Source organism: Apteryx mantelli, chromosome 25, assembly GCF_036417845.1.
Source record: "Apteryx mantelli isolate bAptMan1 chromosome 25, bAptMan1.hap1, whole genome shotgun sequence".
NCBI lineage: Eukaryota > Metazoa > Chordata > Aves > Apterygiformes > Apterygidae > Apteryx > Apteryx mantelli.
In genome coordinates, this window is record NC_090002.1 from 7955185 (window position 1) to 7973702 (window position 18518).

Genomic DNA, 18518 nt, shown 5'->3' on the forward strand with positions numbered 1-18518 from the left:
TTTGTTTAAAATACTTTATTGCAACATCATATGACCCTCTGATTCTCCCAGCAGCGGGACTCTTGCATGTGAACACCAAACCAGTTTACTCTTAAATTAAAAACTCATTTTATATATATATTTCTTTCCTTTTGTATAGACAGGTTCTGCACCCCCCCACCCTTCCTGCTAGCAGGAGTCAGTGCCAGATGGCTCTTTTTGACAAATCATGCTAGTGGAAGAAGAGCAGCCCCAGCTTTCTCCACCAGATAAGACTTTTGTTTCCAGTGGCATCAAAAAAGGAATATTTCCACATCCCCCACAGGAGGACAACAGCCACAGATCCATGTGTCCAGAGGTCACCAAGCAGCAATAGTCTGCCTCCCATCCCTGCAGAGTCTCTGACTTCTCTTTGTTAATACAATACTACAATTTAATGGTCCTCTCTTAGAAAAGCAGCATTATTTTTTTTAAAACACTTTTATAAAAACTAACAGACAGGATCAACAACAACACGACAAAAACGCAATCACTTTTCAACTGAAGTGTGCAGTGGATTTTCCACCCTATGAGGATACAACTCGAACCCACATGAATACGCAAAACAGCCCCTTCCTCAATGTGATCCGAGATCCCTGCCTTGGAGGAGCGAAGATGCATTTCAGACGATAGCAGCACATTCAAATGTATTTCTTAAAATCAAGTCTGATGTCTGACCTACCTAAAAAAAACAACCAGCTTCCAAGTGAGAGTCCCCATTGCCCAGGGAGCTAAGGAAGGGGACAAAAGGCGATAAAGGCACTCTTTTGGAAAGGGAGGAGACCAGCATCTGGGCCCCACAGCAAGAAAATGCAAGTCTTCCTCCCTCCCTATTTCCCAGCAGTTAACAATAAATTAAGCAGCCTCAGTGGGGCAGCGGAAATCCAAGGCGATTTACAGTGGTTTGCGCTCCAGAGCTGCGCTGTCCCCGCTGCGCCCAAACCTCATCCGAGAGGCTGCTCCCTGAGGCGAGAACTTCTCCTCTTTTACTGTCCACACAGATAGGGGGCACTTCCCCAAAGCAAGCCAAAAACCCGCAAATCCCAAATCTAATGGCAACAGGAAACAAGCCACACGTTTCTCCTCCAAGCAGAAGCAGCCATGCCATTCACTCCCCTAGGAGCCATAACTATCCGGTACTAAGCAATTAGGACCAAGGGATCAACAAGTGCCCGCTCTCTCCTTCTGGACACTTGTTTCTCTCTTGTGAGCCAAGCAGTCCCGTAGTACCCCAGCCTGGGAGAAGGAGGTGGAGGGTTATAGACATTTTGGTTGTGTAAGCCAAGGTGAGAGGCTCCCTATATGCGTTTGATGGCCCACACAGGGCTGGAAGTGATCATGGTAACAGTACCGAGGAGACAGCAAACAGTGGCCACCCGGGCTAAGAGGAACGCAAACTGAGAAACTTTTTACAACTTCATTTTGGATTCTGCATCCCCTCCCCAGCTATTCTTGCGTCCCACCACCATGAAAACGGTCGCCTCATCCCTGCCACCTGCAGAAGCCAGCAAGCAGTGCAGGCAGCGAGCTGTGGCAGCTGGCCTCCTGCATCCACCTCGATGGCTCGTCATGAAGGTCCCCTAAACACCTTTCTGCTGTCCCTCTCCAGCATTACAGGAGTAGAGATGGACAAGCATGGAGCCCTCTCTCTGTGCACCTAGCAAGAAGACCAAATCCTCAGCAGGCTTCAAATAGATGGGGTTAATGGATGGGTAGGTGGAAGCCAAAGACCTTTCGGTGTCCAGGGCAAGGTCCTGTTCTCACGGGGCTGGGCAGCTCTCGGGAAGGGGAGGCTGGTCACAGGTTGATGTCTGTGACATCTGTAGGCGTGCCGGTGGGTTGGCTGGCAGAGTAAGCAGCAGTCTTGGTGGCTCTGTATTCCTGTTGGCTTTGGGACACCTGTTTCAGGCTCTCGGCTAAGGCCGCCTCAATCTGCTCCTGACAGGCTTTCAGCCAGTCCTGTGGGAGAGGAAACAAGACAAGAGGCCTCAGTTCTTCTCTGTCGTTCAGAGGTGAGAGCGCCTTATAAATAGCTCTGAACAGCTGCTGGACTATGTCTCCGGCCCCTGGAGCATCTAAGCACACAGAGGACAAAGAAGTCTTTTTCTTACAAGAAGCATCTCCAACTCTGCTATGCTTCAGGCCCCTCCCAAGGAGAAGGCTCTGCTCTGGCTCTCTTTGGCTTCCCTGCTCTGCTGCATTCTTGCAAAAAACAACATTGCTGTCCATCAGAGCCCGGCAGAGCTTCCCAAAGCATCACAGTATTCACTTGGAGGCAACGTGATTTCAGCATCACAGCAGTCAGCTGCTACTGATGACCGAAAGGAGAGAGCAGAACAGCTCTGTGCAGGCCAGTATCAACCTTTCTGGCCTGGGCTTCCTAGATCCACGTGAAGGCCTGCTCTTACAGCAGGCACACATGCTCGTGGGGACCTCAGGGTCCCCCCTGCCTCCCTGCAGGCTCCCCATCTGAGGTCTTCTTGGAGCTCTGCATGGTCGTGCGTCTCTGTGGTCACCCAGCCACTGTGGAGAGAAGCTGTGCGCAGCTCCGAGTCCTCCCGTCCCTGCCCACATCCAAGCAGATGGCCAAGATGAACCTCTGCTGGGTGCCCTGGCTCACACATGCGCTCACACACTCCGAGTCACTCGCTTGGCTTGGGGATCTTGAACGCAGCCCCGCACAGCCCCAATACTGCACCTCCGAGCAGGCAGAGGGTCCCTCCCAGACCCCAGGCACCCCCCAGCCAGGCGCTCCTGGTGACGCTCCCCGCCGTCGACGCTCTGCATCATTACGAGAATAGCTCTGCAGCTGAGCAGCTTCTCACACGGTTCCTACCCTCCCGCTCTTCCCTCGGGGAGCCCCACATGACTCACTCGCGCCTCCCCGGGGCCCAGGGAAGCCAGGGCTGAGGGGACACGCAAGCCCCACAAACAGGAAGACGCAGAGGACCGCGAGCAGTGGCCTATTGCTTATAATAAAGACAAAACCCTCCTCCCCCCCCAGCTATAAACAGAGGAGGAAACTCCTCCAACTCGACACTAGAGAGCCGTGACGCATCGAGCACTGCGGGAGGCCTCTCGCCGTCTTGAAAAGGGCACAGCTCAGCCCAGCGCACCGCTGCGGCTGGGGTTCGCCGAGGGGGAAAGGTGGCATTTCGCTCCTCGAGGCTGGACCCGAGCCGGACGCTGCGGGGCCGCGTCTGCTCGCTGGATGCTGTCACATATCGAAATCTCTTACCAGGAATCCACCGCCGGTTCTTAGAAACTGACAGAGGATGTGGCGAGCAAAAATAGCAACGCCCACCTCCCCTTCCCGGAGCCATTTCCAGTAAGCAGAGCCTCTCACCCTTCTACCCGCAGCGAGCTCGCTGCAGGGCCTCGCGCCCCGGCCGGCCCAGGGCTCGCCGCAGCGAGGGGCGGAGGGGGACAGCGCGCGAGCCGAGGCTGCGGGGAGGAGGGGGGGCCCCGGGGTCCCTGCCTCAGGTTCGGCACGATTTAATGGGAACTGCCACCGCGTCACGGCCTCTCCGCGCTGACCCTAGCGGGAGCCGAGAGAAGCACGTGTCTAAAGAGCTGCAGCCAGGCTCTCTGTAGGCAGTTTCAACGGAGATGTTAAAAGCCAGCTTGGCCACGTGGAGCCGGGCTCCTCCGCTTGCTAGAGGAACCTCGGGGCTCGCTGGGGCGGCACCTGTCCTGCAGAGCCGTTGTGCCTCGGGGCTCTCCAAGACGCGCTGGGAAGCCAGCGGGGCCTGGACCTCCCTACAAGGGAGCAAGAACTGGCCCAGAGCAGTCCCAAGTCACACCTGGAACTCGGGCACAACCAGCAGGGAAGCAGCCCCAGTTTGGTGGCGCTTCGGCATTCCCAGGCTGAGCCTCGACAGCTGTAGGAAGGGGGTCACTCCTTGCTGAACCGAAGGGGAAACTGAGTCACACCAGGGAAACCGCAAGGCCTGTTTAGGCAGAGAATCAACACCGCAGCCAAATGCGGGAGGCCGAGGCCAGGCGCTTCCCCGGGCAGCCCTGCTCCCACGGACGCATACCCGAGGCTTCCTTCCGTCCAAGGAGCCGCCTCGGCCCTGCCGGGGGCAGGGGCTGTTGTACAGCACCTTGCACACGGGTGGGCTGCGGGGGCAGGAAGGACGCCCTCTTCCGGCTGCTGCGGGGAACGACCCAAGAGCAGCAGGGCTGGAGGAAGAGGAGGGAGGGAGGGAGGAAGGTGGGCTGGAGGGCAGCGGGGCCCTGGTTTCGGCTCCCCTCCCTGCTTCCCACCTGTTCCTCTGCTGGCTCCGACCCGCTCTGCTCCCAGGGTAGGTTTCAGCCCCTGCCCCATTCACCGCAGCAGCTTGAGAGCAGCTGGCTGCACCGACTCACTCTTTAAAAGGGCTTAAACAAAAAATAAATAAGAAGTGGTACAAATAAAACAGGACGCCTCCTGCCGCATCCCCTCTCTGCCCAGACAATGCCAGGTCCCAGCCTCCCCCCGCTGCGGCACAGACGCGTCTCTTCCAATTCCCGACGCTGCTGTCAGGGGACTGTAACTAACCCCGCGCCCGGCTGCCGGCATCAGCGCTCGGGCAGAAGAAAAGATCAAAAGGGGCCTTGGCAGAATAAAGGCTCCCGATTTCCTCCCTGCAGCAGGAGCAACCTGGAGACTGGGAGTCTGACTGGGTCCCCCTTCCCCAGTCGGAGGGCAGAAGAGGGGCAGGCAGATCCCCGTCGTCAACCCGCATCCCCAGCCAAGCCCCTGTGCCAGCGTCCTGAGACGCCCCGGTCCCCGGCCCCCTTCCCACCCAAGTCTGGGCACCTGTAACCAGACACCGGCTGAGATTAGCAGATGCTGAGCCCGGTTTCCCCCTCTGCCCCATCCCACCGTGTCAACCCGATCCTGCTAACACCTGTCTGCTCAGGCAACAGACGCTTCCCTTTGTGGCTCTTTTCAAAGGCCTCCCGAGCTCTCCCCGCTCTGCGCAGACAGCGGTCGGGGCCGTCGCACGGCTCGGTGGCCGGGGAGCCGACTGCAGCCTGCAGCCATCAGACGCTTGCTACAGGCTGGACGGCGCGGCAGGTAGAAGCAGAAGAGAGGGGGCTTGGAGACATCCTCTCGCGGCTACCTCAGCCGGTTGCTGCCAACTAGGGAAGAGCCACAGTCCCCAGGTCCAGCTGGGAGCAAGGCAGAATAATCCAGGGGGGAATTCATCCTGCATTGCCACTCTGGGCAACAAGCACATGGGTTCGCCCTCCCCCTGCTCACAGGCTCAGCCCCTCCAAGTCTCCCACACTCAACTTGCTGCTGCTGCTCCTCACAAGGTTATGATGGACTCTGTGTAATGCTCCTGCTTTGCCTTCGGTCCATGGCTGGATCCTGGCCTCTGAACAGGGCACAGCAACAGGCCTGACCAAGGTTTTCACCCCAGGATCCCATCACTGCATTTAGAGATGCTCACTAATCTCTAGGCACTGTTCAAACCCAGGTCAGCATCGTTACAAACAACTTCCCCCCCACCACCCCCGCAAGAAGAACAAGCTGCAGAAAGAGGAAAGGCTTGTGCTGGATCCAGTACTAGAACCGCTTCGCTGTTCCCCAGCGAACACTCACCACCTCTGTGCCAGTAATGCTGGCCAGCAGCTCGGTGATCGCCTCTCCGGTGAAATCATTAACAGAGACCGTCAGGCCGTGTATCGCTGCTCCAATACTGCCTGTTGCAATCATGGACGGTGGGTATATAGCAAAAGTGTAATCTAGAGTCAGGACAGGAATACAAGAGGCAAAAATAACAAGCTGTTAGCAAGGATGTGTGCGCACTATGAGTTCTTGGGACTGTGGTTTCCCTGGAAAACTAGTGAGGGTCAGATAGAGGGTCTCTGGCATAGTGGGCAGAAATGGAGTGAAGCAACGGGAAACAGGCTGTGTATCAGAGTTGCAAGCTCCATTAAGCTACTTCTCTGGGCTTGTCTCACCAAAAGAAGCCCTGAAGATGATGTTGCTCTAGTGACTTAGAGTGAGGCTGATAAAAGCTCAGATTCAATCTGCCTTTACCCTGGACACCCTTGCAAAACATGACCTCCTGCTCCACAGTCACAGCCTGCAGAGCAAGAGTGGTGGCATGGCTGCTCTTTCCTGGCTTCTCCCAGGCACCCATGAAGTGCCACTAGCCCCATTCTCCCATTTTGTCATAGACAGAAAACAAGTCACTGAGCAGCAACATGCTCCGATTTAAATGAAGGCAAACGTTCAGCTCCCCAAAAAGCCAGGTCACTGAAGACTGGCCCAAGGTTGCCCAGCCAGCCTGACTCAAGCCCAGGCTCCCCTGCCTGTAGTCACCAGCCCATCCTTCCCAGCATCCTGGCAGGACTGTTCCAGCAGAAAGAGGCACATACCTGTGGCACACAAGGCAATAAAGGTCTGCGCATGTTTCTTCACCAGCTCCATCTTGTCCTTTGGCAGTGGGAGGTGGTGGAGGATGTGAGCCAAGAAATCATTTGCTATCACTGACACGAGGTCCCACTTTAGCTTCTCCAGGACTAGAACCTCCCAGTCCTGCACGGTCAGAGAGAGAAAGACAGCACGTTACTCAGCCGGCCTAGGTCAGCCAGAAACACTCACCAGATCCAAGGGCAGATAAGCACAGAGCTTCTCTGGGCCAGGAAAACAGTGCAATCCATGAGACAGGGCAGAAGGAAAAGAGGGAATGTCCCTGCTCTGTGACTATGGCACAAATCCAACCTTGAGCAGTTGCAAAGCTTGGAGTAAAGATCAAAAGAGGAAGCGATAAATCTGGTTTCTCCTTTCCAAGGTGCAGTCGGATTAGCCTTCAATACTCCTCTGCTTTGCAAGGCTGCTGCAACAGCCCACATAAGAAAAAACAGACCAAGCAGCAGCGGGCATGCTGTTCCCATACTCTTTCTCCACTCCCAAAAAGGAGAGGCAGATGGCTGCAGCAGGTCCACACTCCCAGGAGCAATACAGCTTGGAGCCAACCGAGATGTGCTCCTCTAGCCATTACAGCAAAGGGAACACAGAAGCTCCCCTCTCTGTGCCGCTCTGAGCCGCTCGGCGCAGGGGCTGCCTCCTACAGCAGCTCTGTGGCTAGTGAAATGCAGGAGGCAGGATCTGCTCTGCAGCCAACCCCTTCGCAGAAGAAGCTGAACCAAGGGAAGGTGGGGGAACACAACTGAGCTTTCAGGGCTGCATCCAAACAGCACAAGCTCCTGTATGTCATTAGCAACGACATCTGGGATCCCCGACAAGCTCGGGGCCGCGACTAGGTGCTGAGCAAGGTGGTGTTCAGCCCAACAGACAGCAGACACCGGGCACACAGCCCTCAAGAGGACAGCACCTTCTAGCCCCAGGCTGGCAAACTGGCACAGCATTTCCCACTCATCACACCTCTTCTCTGCCAAGAGAGCTTCTAGCCATGTTCAGCAGAGCATCCCCAGCAGTTTCTCAGAAAGGGAGAAGAACCACATTCACATCCACCTCTCCCAGTGACCTACAAGCAATGGCTCACTGCTGCTCCCGAGACAGGTGCCAGGTGGCTGCAGATGTCTGTCCCGCATCGTGCTGTTCTGCCTACACATCTAACAGATATTTCTGTAGTGTTCTCCCCTAGCTGGTCTCTGTGCAAGCTGGGGAACAGATGGCAGGAAAGGCCCAAGTGCCCCCACTGATTTCAGATGGGGCTAGGGCTGCTCCTCTCATCTGCTCAGGCTCTTGCAGGCTCTTTGAATTCTGGGCATTAGTCCCAAATCCAGCAAGGAAACCGAAGCGTGGAGCAGTCAAGGGCAAGCATTTGGCAGAGTCACCAGCTAAAGCCCAGAAGTCCTGACGCAGTTTGCACAGGCCTGTAGCAAAACACTTGTCAGGGGAAGTATAGGAAAGGACAGCCCCACAATTAGAGCTTTACCACAGGACTGGGGACCTCTGCAGTCAGTTCCCCACCCCACCATGAATCTCAAGGCATAAGTGACTTAGCTAGGGTAAGAGTTTGAAGCAAACTCACTTAGAGGCCACAGGCTGACTGGTCTCACTGGGCTAGGCGGCTTTGATATTATGTCTGGGTACGACTGCAGCACTGACAGAGCGGTCTCAGGAGAGGCAAGAGAACAGCATGTTTCCAGGATCATTTCCCTTCCCATCCAAGTAGGAATGTTATAGGCAGCCCACACCCAGCGCTCGAGTCGCTCTGCCGGTCCCAATTCCCCCATGTCCCAAGCCGTGCTCAAGATCTCCGGCTTCTGTGCCTGGGGCCAAGGCCCTCGGCTTCTCTCCAGCCTCGATCTCTGGATAAGCAGTAAATCTGGTTTTGGCATCAAGGTCCAGGCGTGCCACTGACACCGCAGAGGACACCCCACGTGCCACCTCCCCACTGGTATGGGGTGACGCGCCCCTGCCTTGCAGACGTGCAGGGACAGGAAAACACGCTGCAGGGGCTGAGCATCCCTCAGCTACGGCTTTGGAAGGAAGCTGAACTGGGATTTTTAATCAGACCCCTCCATATCAAGGCCTAGTCCAACCCAGCAGAATGTCTTTCTTTTTTCAAGTAGCCTAAAATTACAAGGTCAGTTCTGCCCACAGAGGTGCTGAAGGGGTGCTAAAACAGACAGATTTGAAGAAGTGAGATTGATTTTTCATAAGGGCAGGTCTCCATTTTCTCTCTCTTTTTTTAAACCCACTCTTTCCCCTTACACAACAAAACCAGTTTTGAGTTGCTTAAATGAACAGCATTGCTCAACCTGTTCCAAATCCCCCACTAGGCCAAACGCACTGTTTGCCACTTCACAGCCTGTACTTTTCCAACCAGTAAGCGGTATTTTGCTCTAACACAGTTGCTAGCCTCCCATATGGATGGCCAGCCTGCTTTCTCCCCTCCTAGTCCTTCTATATTTCTAAGCCAGATTCACAGGGTAAAAAACAAAAAGAAACCTAGCAATAAACTCTAGGCCCTCAGGATCACAGCATGGGTCATTTAGGGTGCCTGATACAACAGGGTGATTGGAATAGAGGGGAAGAGAAGGAGATGAGGCATGGATAAAAAGAGAAAAAGACAGCGTTAGCCATTGCTTAAACTGAAGTAACACTGCAAGGTGACGCAATGGAAGACCCATGGGAGGTGGAGAGCTCTGTACATTGTCCCTACCTGTCACTAAGCTGAAACCCACCAAGGGGAGCAGCAACCAGCAGTCTCGCCAAGAAGGCTGGCTGCTTGCCCACGCGCCAGCCCAGCTTCTTGGGAACAGGGGCACAAGTCCCTGCTGGCACATTCAGCAGTCACTGCTCCGGGGGCGAGTGGCTGGGACACCTGGAGCCTGACCTGTCCGCATAGGCTGGGAGCACGGCCCTTTTGAAAGCCCAAAGACAAGGTTACAGTAAGGACTTTGGATGTGCTTCTTGAGCAGCCATCTCTAAATGGATCGCTACACCTGAGAGGGGAGCTCCCGAGCACAGAGGAGACACCAACCCAGCATCGCCTGGGCTCTTGTTCCTCACATTTCCTCCCAGAGCTGCGAGCCAGCTCCTGGGCATCACCAGAGACACGTGGTGTCCACACTGGATCGGTGTGGCAGAGCCAGTCCCCATCAGGACCGGTTTTGCCAGATGACGACCCAGCTGCGAGACCTCACCTGGGACATGCTGGCTCATACTGCGGCAGCACTGATCCACGACCACAGCCCGTCCATTTGCAACACACAGACACGGCCCTTTTTCAGCTACTACAGAGGTTCACCATGTTCTTGAAAAACCTTGTTACGACAGGCCCGATCCTGAGACTCAGCCAGCACTAGAGATGCCTGCTGAAGGCGACAGGAGCTGAGGATCGTCACCAGCTCACAGGGTTTCGCCCAGGGAAGCCTCTCTCCTGCCAAACAGCCCTGCTCCTCGCTTCGCTCCTGCTCACCCCTGGGACTCGCCACTCTCCGCGCGGCACGTCAGAATCTCTGAATCACTTTATCTGTGGAAGAAGCAGAACAAAAGGCTGCAAGAGACAGGCAAGCAAGTTTGCGACAGCAGCACCACTCTGTGTGGCAAACATCCCTTTCCTGGCATTTTGTTTTGCACCTAATTGAATCAGTCTCTGCCAGGCTAATGAAGGAGAGGAAAAAAAGTGGAAAATGCTCCTTTGTTTCTTCAGCCTGCGGAGCCCACCCTCCTGTTGCAAGGGCTGCAAGCTGCCAACGCTGCCCAACAAGAATCCCATCAGGTCCCTCTGCTGCAAGATCCCCCAGCGCAGGGCTCCCCATGCTAGGCCAGGGTACCTAGCAGTAGAAACTGCACTCTAGCTGAGCTTCCTCACCGCAGGCTTGTTCCCTTGATCTCTCCCGGCTGCATGCCACATGACTTAAAAATAAATGAATAAAAAAGCAGCAACCACCATTCCCCATTGCCTCCCCTGCTCTTACAAGGTGATCTCAGAGCACAGTCCTCTTGCCACGAAATAGCCTCCTGTCCCCTGCCTGCTGTCTCTGCCCCCTCTCATGCAGGCAGCCCAGTCACAAGCAGAGATGGTTTTACTAAATTCGTAGCTCTGCAAACTCAGACTGGGATGTGACAGACACACTGGCTTTTCTCCTTGTCGCGTAGTGACACTCTGTAAATCAAGTTCTGCCCTCACCCACACCTCCATCATGGCTACAAGGAGACTGTGTAAACGTATCTGTCAAGGCTGCACAGGGAGCAGAGAACCCAGCTCCCTCCCTGCAGCAGCCCCGTCTCTGCAGGAGAAAAGGAAGTTGTGCTTGATTTTGTCACTCGAGTTGATAAGGTGCCATTTTACACTATCACAGACTTGATGAGACACCAGCGAAGCAGGAGCAGGCTGCGCTCTGTCGTGCTTGTGAGCTGACTCAAAAGGAGGGTGGAAAGAATTGCCGATGTTGCTGTTGGCCACCCACCCCACCCAGCAGCTGAGACAGAGCTACAGAAATGAGCAGCCATGAAAGTCCTTCTGCAGAGAAGAAACTTGGGGTAAACGGTTGTTTCCAACCCCTGACCAGACCTCAAGGCTAGATGTCAAGCGTAAAGATGTCAACTTCAAATGTGGCAATGGTCGTAACCATTTCACCTATGCAACAAGCAGAAGCCAAAACACACGCAGTGAGCAACTGGAAGTCAATGCTCTACCCCAAGTGAACACCCCTGTTCCCTAACTAAGCTGTTACCCCTTTTTCTTATTTATATTCCTCATCACCTGCTGTCACTACTGCTCCCTCCTTTATCTGCCTAATGGCCTGATCCTGCTTAAGGTCTTAGTTAGGAAATATCTAGCAGTTTGCAAAACTGACCTCTCGATCAAAAATCTCAGGGGCAAGACAACGTATTAGGGACAAACCAGGTAGCTGCCAACAAGCCAAAGATGAAGGTGACCTACAACAACTGCTCTCCCCAACCCTCACTCCTCAAGCAGCTGAACACCCTCTTGCACAGGCCAGAAAAGCCTCTATGAAAAAAGGAAAGGTAGGTTAGATAACGCCCTCGACGGAAATCCAACTTCCTCCAAATGGACAAGTCCCTTGTTGCATCATTTCCTTCTCCCCAGAATAACTTCATCAAGATTTTGTTTTAAATGTGCCCTTTCTAGACTGCTGAGCTGGTGCCAAGCATCCCTTCAAGAGAAGGAAGCAAACCTGCTGGGAAAGTGAGCCAGCTTCCTCTAAAAGGCCTGGAAGGACAAGCTGGGAGTTGAAATGGCACTGATCCATGAGAAGAGGCCAAGATGTACCATTGTCCAAACCTTAATGAAGAAGCTCCCCTTCCCCTCCCCACCCTTTTCCACTGCAAGATTGTGAAAGAAGAGAAGTAACATTACCACAATTAGCACAGAGGAGGAAAACAGCAGCTCACCCTGGTTTTGTAATCAGGACATTAACTCTTGTTGGGTCCCAAAGTGAAGACAAACCTTTCAAGTATCTTCAGATGTTACCTCTGCTCCCTCCTTACACCAGACAGCAAAGGGACAGCGAGGTGGGACCTGCTCCAAAGCTAAGCATCTACAAAAAGCAAGTCTTGTGGTGGGCTGGGAAATACCACCTCCAGATCACAGCCTACAGAGCATCTCCTCCCCAGGTGATTGCTGGAAGAGTCCTCCTCCGACCCTCCCACTTCATGTCTCATTTAGGGCTGTGCCTGGTCCGGTATGCCTTCTGCTCCATCGTTTGGCTAGCACCAATCACCGCTCTCTCCACAGCTTCAAGCTAACAGGATGCTGACTGCTCATGACCATTGCTTTGGGAAAGAGAAAAGGATCTTATTTGCCTGAAAAGCCATCTTTTCAGCCCTTTCGGAAAGGGCTTTTGGCCCCCAAGATGAAGTCATTCTTGTTCACTTCAACTGCATTATTCTGAAGCACAATGATGAGAGAGATGCATGCTAACCCTTTGGCTTTGCTTCATGTTGCACTGAGAGTATCGCAAGAGCCTAGCGGGGGAAGAAGAAAAAAAAAAAAATAGAGAAAGAGCTCCAGTACTGGAGACCGGCACAATCACAAATGAGCAACCAGTGGCAGAGCGCGCTTTATTCCTTCGTATCCACTGCAGCGTTAGCAGGAGGGAGGAGGGAAGACGCATGTTGTGGTGCTGGTTAGCCAGGGCTTCCTGTTGACAAACCTCGAAGAAAAGACTCAGAGTGAGGAGGCATTAGCATTTCAGTGCAAGAGTGAAGAAAAGCCTTTGGGATGGTACTTCCTTCCATGTAAGAAAATATGCTCTGCCAACTACCCACCTGCAAATCTCTAACTGCTCTCCTTTGGAAAGTGCCTGTTACAAAAAAGCTTAAAATTCATCTTGAGGGGGGAAAAAAAATAAACCCACACACAATGGGGGGGGGGGGCCTTCCCTCCCCCCCCCCCAAATCCAAATAAATCAGAATGAAGTACAATTGAGCCAATCCAAGATCCACGGAAAATGCACACAACGTGCCTACCGAGTACCATTCTCATGGCCAAAGACCCAGACTGCAGAAACCATTAGACTTTGCAGTGATGTCCACTAATTTGCACCCAGAAAAGCAAGTGACTGCAGGGATCATCACAGCAGGATTCCCTTTTAAGTCTGGATCAGAGAGGGAGACAGAGGTGAAGCATGGGAGCAAGTTCATCCTACTGCAACCCATGTTCCTGTTGGGTAGCACAGCTTATTCATCACTCTGCAGGGACAGAAGCTGACACTGGCCCACGGACATGCATTTTGATCAGCCTCGCTCTCGGGAGGGTGTATAGAGCCCTGCCCTCGCCTTTGAAATGTGGCCCATTTGCCTGCAAAAAGGCTGGTAAGTACCTTCTGCTCAGCTTGCTGCCTCTGCAACGTCCCAAACTTTTGCTGGCCCAGCAGAAACATGAATGCTAACCAAGTCCCCCCATTTTTTTCCCCCCTCTCCCACCAAATGTGACTCATTATCTCATGCATAAACTATTAGTGGATAAGAAGGTGCTCTCAGGGATGGGGTTTTACCAAAAGCAGGACAAAACCTTTGCAGGCACAGTTTGTGCCAGCCTCCAGCAGAAGGTCTTGCAGCAGGACTGCACCTCAGGATCCAGAGAAGCAACAAGCACTTATTTCCTGTGGATTCCTGTCCCTGGCCATTTTTCAGGGTAATAATCCATCTACTTTTTCCATGAATCCTACTTAGACAACAGCCACCTACAAATAACTACAGGGAGAACAGTACAGAGGTGAGGGGATTTTCCCCAGCCTCTGTTGGCACTTGGAAAAACCATGTTCATACTAGAGTTCCCCAATGATCAGAACTGCCTTCCGATTCACACCTGAAAGTTTTGTGGGTTCATTCCCCACCCTGGGGACAAATTACACTCAGATCTTCTCACCCACCCCCAGCTCAAAGAAAAATATATATGTGTATATATATTTAATAAGGCGATGACTAACCCTGAGAAATTCTAATAGACAAACCGTCTCCAGGGATGTTTGTTACTTGAAGTGAGGTGACTGTTTCCTCCCGAGGGCTCTGTGATCTAACAGCTCGGAAGGCCCCCAAGAAAAGGGGTTCTCCAATTTCCTCCTCCATTGGCAAAGTTGAACTCAGAGGTTTGGATCTTTTCTTTGCTTTGAATAGCTTTTATAGGACACCAAAAGAAGAAAAAGCTTTGCCTTTCAAAGCCTACACAGCTGCTGCCTCAGTGTCCAATTGGGTGAGTGGCCCTGGTTTAACTCAAAGCCTCATAGCAGGACCTGGGCAGCAGCAAGTTCCCAGCTATTTCCAGCCCGTTTCTACAGGCCCCATCACCTTGGCAGCACTGTCAGCCTTGATAGCATAACCCAGTAAGCTGAATTCTGGGTCACGAAAGCTCCCACCCATTTTTCTGGTTACTCTCCACTTAACGCTTCATTTTCCTGCTGATGTGGAAACACAGCTCCCACGTCATGCCTAGAAACAGAGTCCTCGGCAGCAGGGGCAAGGCAGAGGCGCCCGCCGGCAGCCCCAGCCCCCCGCCGCGTGCTCGGCCGGGTGTGCAGACAGGCGCCTTTGTTCTCCAGAGCTGTCACTCGAGAGCGAGCCGGCGCACGGGAGCGAGCCCAGCGTGGCAGCTCTGCGCTGGGAACCAGCGCTTAAGGCGCAGGGAGCTCTCTCGTTAACTTTGAGGCGACGCTGCTGCTTCCCAGCACGGGGAGCGAGGGCCTGCACGGGATGAAAAGGTCTCCAACGACAGGCAGCAACATCCACCGGGGCAAGGAAGAGAGAAGGCTGGTTGGGGAACACAGAGGAAGGCGTTTGGAGAAACAGGAGAAAAAGCAGGAGGAGATACGAACACAGGTATGTTGCCAAGTAGCAGCATGTAGAAGATAAGAGCCGGGGAGGGGGCGGAGGACTCCGAGACAGGGGTGGTTACCAGGAGCTGCTGAGGCGTGATGGAATTGTCTGTGTAAATGCAGAGTTTCTCCACTGTCAGGGGCATGGTCTCGCGCAGCTTGGAAGCCAGGAGCATGCAGACGGCTCCCAGAAGCTGCAAGTGACTTTTTCGCACAGACACTGAAGACAGGTAGCGATCCACGTAATTCATGGCCAAGGGGAAGACCTCTTCTTCGCACTTCTGCTCCTCACACACCTGACAAAACCCAATTACAAGAAAAGGAAGTTTTAATCGGTGCAGGACTCCCCGGATCCTGCCTGCACCGCAACTTCAAAGCTTCTGGTCACAATGGTGTTTCACACTTATCTGAAGGGCTTTGATATCACCTCCGCGCCAAGGAGTAAATTAGCTGCAGGTGTAAATCTACGACTTCAGTGGAATTACACTAGCAGAAAATTTGACCAGAGTCTTAAGACTTCATTTTCCTGTGGAAAGCAGCAAAAGTGGTATGTAGTTAGAGCACGCAGGCAAGCTAAGACTAAAATTGCTTTTACTTGCCCCTGTTTTTTAAACTTCCCCTGTTGGGGATGTCTACAGTCAGACAACCAGCAAAGCTGATCGTTTTCTGCTCCGTGGGTACTCAGCACCTCTAGAGAAAGTTATCATTTCCAGCATATCTCCAGCCAGAGACCTAATAATTGCAGGAGCCATCGTCACTTCTGACAATTCCACCTTAAGTGGCCCAGAGACACAAGAAGAATCAATGGCTGAGTCCAGAAGTCTTTCTTCCCCCTCCTCTTTCTCAACCACATTTGTACCACAGCCATAAACAGAATCCAGGAGTTCTCAATTTCAGCCCTCTGTTCTAATCTCTCAACCGGTATCAAAGCCCTGGTCATATTTACTTCCTTCTTTCATGCAGCCATAAGAATATTGGGGTTTCTCTTCCTACAGCAGCAGACACCACCATTCTCTTTGAAACAGTAATTCTGCCTTTTCCTTGCACAGACTGCCATAAACCCTAGAACAGAGACTTTTTCTAAAAAGAGAATAAACTCCTTAGCACAAAGCTGACTTTTTTTTTGTGCATTTTTCCTTTCTTCTTCCACAGTTTTTAAAGAGAAAGACAAGTCAGTTTTAGGTGCAAGTTCTGGTGCCTTAGAGTTCAAGGTGAACCTGGCCTGATTTGAATGGGTCAAACATGCGGCCCCGTGGCTGTGACTAAGTAACACAAGCCTCCAGTTTTGCTTTGTGCACAATCCTCACAACTGCTTAGTATCATTTACTTTTCGACTGCCTTTAGAGCTTCGCAGGAGCAGGCTCCAAAGCAGCACTTATCTAACTAACCTTCTCAGAAAGGGAATTGCAGAAAGAGACCAATGATAACAGGGAAACCCTTTAAAACAGCAAGTTGTTCTGTTATTTCTTTTGATAGAACCGGGCAGCTTCCTGCAACAACGGCTGGGATAGAGAGCAGGAGCCAGGCTCAATCCAAACATCATTGCAGAATCTGTTATTTCTTTTTCTATGGAGACCGTTCACTCCGACCATTTCAGAAAGGGGCCCGTGAGATTTCCCTCGCTGAACTATTTCCCACAGAGAGCTATGTTCATTTTTAACTTAGGGAAGTAAATGGCAGCGGTATTATTTTCCTCCTTTAACCAGGCATTTTCAGCCCCATTCAGGAAACTCAAGTCTCTGGACTCCCTAGTGTGCAGCAGAACACTCTGGCAGCAATTTTGGGTAGCAGGGTGGGAACAGAGGGTCCGACAGTGATGTGGCAGCAACTTACGGGGGGGGGGGGGGAAAAGAGGGTGAGCACAAGCTGCTGGATTCAAAGGGGGCTGCTCCTCCCACAGGGGGAATCACATCTTCTAGCCCAACCAACACTCATCGGTAGGACCCCACTGCAGACGGCCTCCTCGCAGCCACCTCCAGACCCCTCCACGTGCAGCCTCCCCTTCTCCCCAGCGATATACCCCCCCCCATACCAGAGCCCTGACCTCCAGCACACACTCATCCCAGAGACCTCGGGCTCTCCTGCCCCCAGGACCTCTCCCCTGGGCTGTCCCTTGCCCCCCCGCATGAGATGACCCCACTGAAAGCCTCCCCCAGTGAGCGTGGGATGCGCACCCCTTCCCTCCTTTACTCCACGCCACCACCAGCTCTCTCCTGCCGGAGCAGCACAGCTCACACTTGCAGCAGGGACGAAAGGGCAAGAAAAAGAGCCGGTGGCCGGACGCAGAGCTGGATTTTGAGGCGGGAGAGGAGGAAGAAGCGGGGACGCGGCTGGGGGTGGGGTGGGGTCCCGTACCTCCAGCATCCAAAAAGCCAGCATCTTCCGCATGTAGGGCTTGATCTCCTTCTGCACGCACTGGAAGTAGGAAGCGCGGGGACTGTAACGCTCCTCCTGGCTCAGCAGGTTCTGCAGCACCCGCCGGTCCCCCAGGAGCCGCGGGTCCCGCCCGGCCCTGGGCACACAGGGGACCCCTTCCACGCAGAGCAGCTCCATGTGCCCGGAGCCCGCGGCGAGGAAGGGGGAGCGGAGCGGAGCGGGGCAGGGGCCGGAGCCGGGGCCGGGGCGAGGCGAGGCGGCGGGCAGCGCGGAGCCAGGCAGCCAGCCCGCCGGCTCGGCTCGGCTGCGGGGCGCCGGGAAGTCGCCGCGCTCCGAAGGGGCGGGACCCGCCGCCCGCACTGCCGCGCCGCGCCGAGCCGAGCCCAACGCGGGCGGCCGCCGCGCTCCGAGGGGGCGGGGCCCGCGCCGCCCTCCGCCAATCCGCGGGCCGCACTGCAGCGCGCTGCCGGACGCGGGAGGCCGCCGCGTTCCGAGGGGGCGGGGCCAGGGCCGCCCCGCCCCCGCTCCGGCGCGCCGGCGCGCCGGCAGCACGTGGGGCGGCCGCGGGTGCGCTGCCATGTTGGAGGAAGCGGGGGTGGGGAGGGGGGGCTGGCGCCGGGCGCCCCCCAGTATCGCCTCGTCTCTCAGCAATCACCCACCGACCTCTTCTTTCGTCCCGTTTATTTCCAGGGGCGCTCCCATGTGACCAGGCGGTGCCAAGCTGTCAGAAGAGCCAGTTGTGTCCCCAGGGCACGGCCACCCAGACCGAAAGGGACAGTCCTGGGATTGACAGGAAGGTTTCCACCTCCAGCTACCTCTTCTTTCAACTTCGGTATTTAGTTTTTTGGGTTTTTTCATGCCCAGAATCCTTCAAGGCTATGAAAATAATCAGCTGTGTGCATACCCTGAGCAGGTCCATACTGAGCCTGCTTTCTTCCAAAAGTTACCCTCACGCTATTACTGGCGGGCTCTGCTGAAGATAGCAACCTCAGTGTCTGCGGAGATAAGGGTTTTACAGGCATTGCTGTTTTTTCAAATAATTGACAATAGTTTGGAAATACTAGCCTTTGCAAATTGTATACTGAACAGCTGTTGACTCTTCCATTTTTTCAGGGAAAACACAGTCTTTCAAATAAGTTTGTACTGTGACTTCCACAGCATAGTAACCATCTCAAATGGGAACACTAGGTACAGCTCTAATGGACACGATAACTAAGAATTGGCCCTGTAATGCCAGGTAAGGAGCACGGTGCCAGTGGGACTGAGGTGGCTCACTGCAGGTCCAGAAGTACACGCTTAGGATTTGCTCTGGACTGGTACCTGAGCCCACCTCTCGTTGCTGTAACTGCTTTCTGGTATGGGGA

At 53.9% G+C, this 18518-nt stretch overlaps 1 protein-coding gene across 1 annotated transcript; it reads right to left on the reverse strand.

Moving 5' to 3' along the window:
• CCND3 (cyclin D3) lies at window positions 1–17384 on the reverse strand. Its single transcript, XM_067310462.1, has 5 exons — window positions 17134–17384; window positions 14859–15074; window positions 6397–6556; window positions 5615–5757; window positions 1–1977 (listed from the first exon to the last, which is right to left on the reverse strand). Exons 1-5 carry the CDS (start codon window positions 17329–17331, stop codon window positions 1816–1818), a joined length of 879 nt encoding a protein of 292 aa, XP_067166563.1. The 5' UTR covers window positions 17332–17384; the 3' UTR covers window positions 1–1815.
• Between the last annotated feature and the right edge of the window lie 1134 nt (window positions 17385–18518).

What these genes read in the sequence shown, in the direction of transcription:
- CCND3 (XM_067310462.1), bottom strand. Translation starts at nt 17,331, where the DNA reads ATGGAGCTGCTCTGCGTGGAAGGGGTCCCCTGTGTGCCCAGGGCCGGG. An exon ending in TCACGCCTCAGCAGCTCCTG is followed by an intron (nt 6,557 to 14,858) that starts GTAACCACCCCT and finishes CTGACCGTGCAG; the next exon opens with GACTGGGAGGTTCTAGTCCT. An exon ending in GCATTACTGGCACAGAGGTG is followed by an intron (nt 1,978 to 5,614) that starts GTGAGTGTTCGC and finishes CCTCTCCCACAG; the next exon opens with GACTGGCTGAAAGCCTGTCA.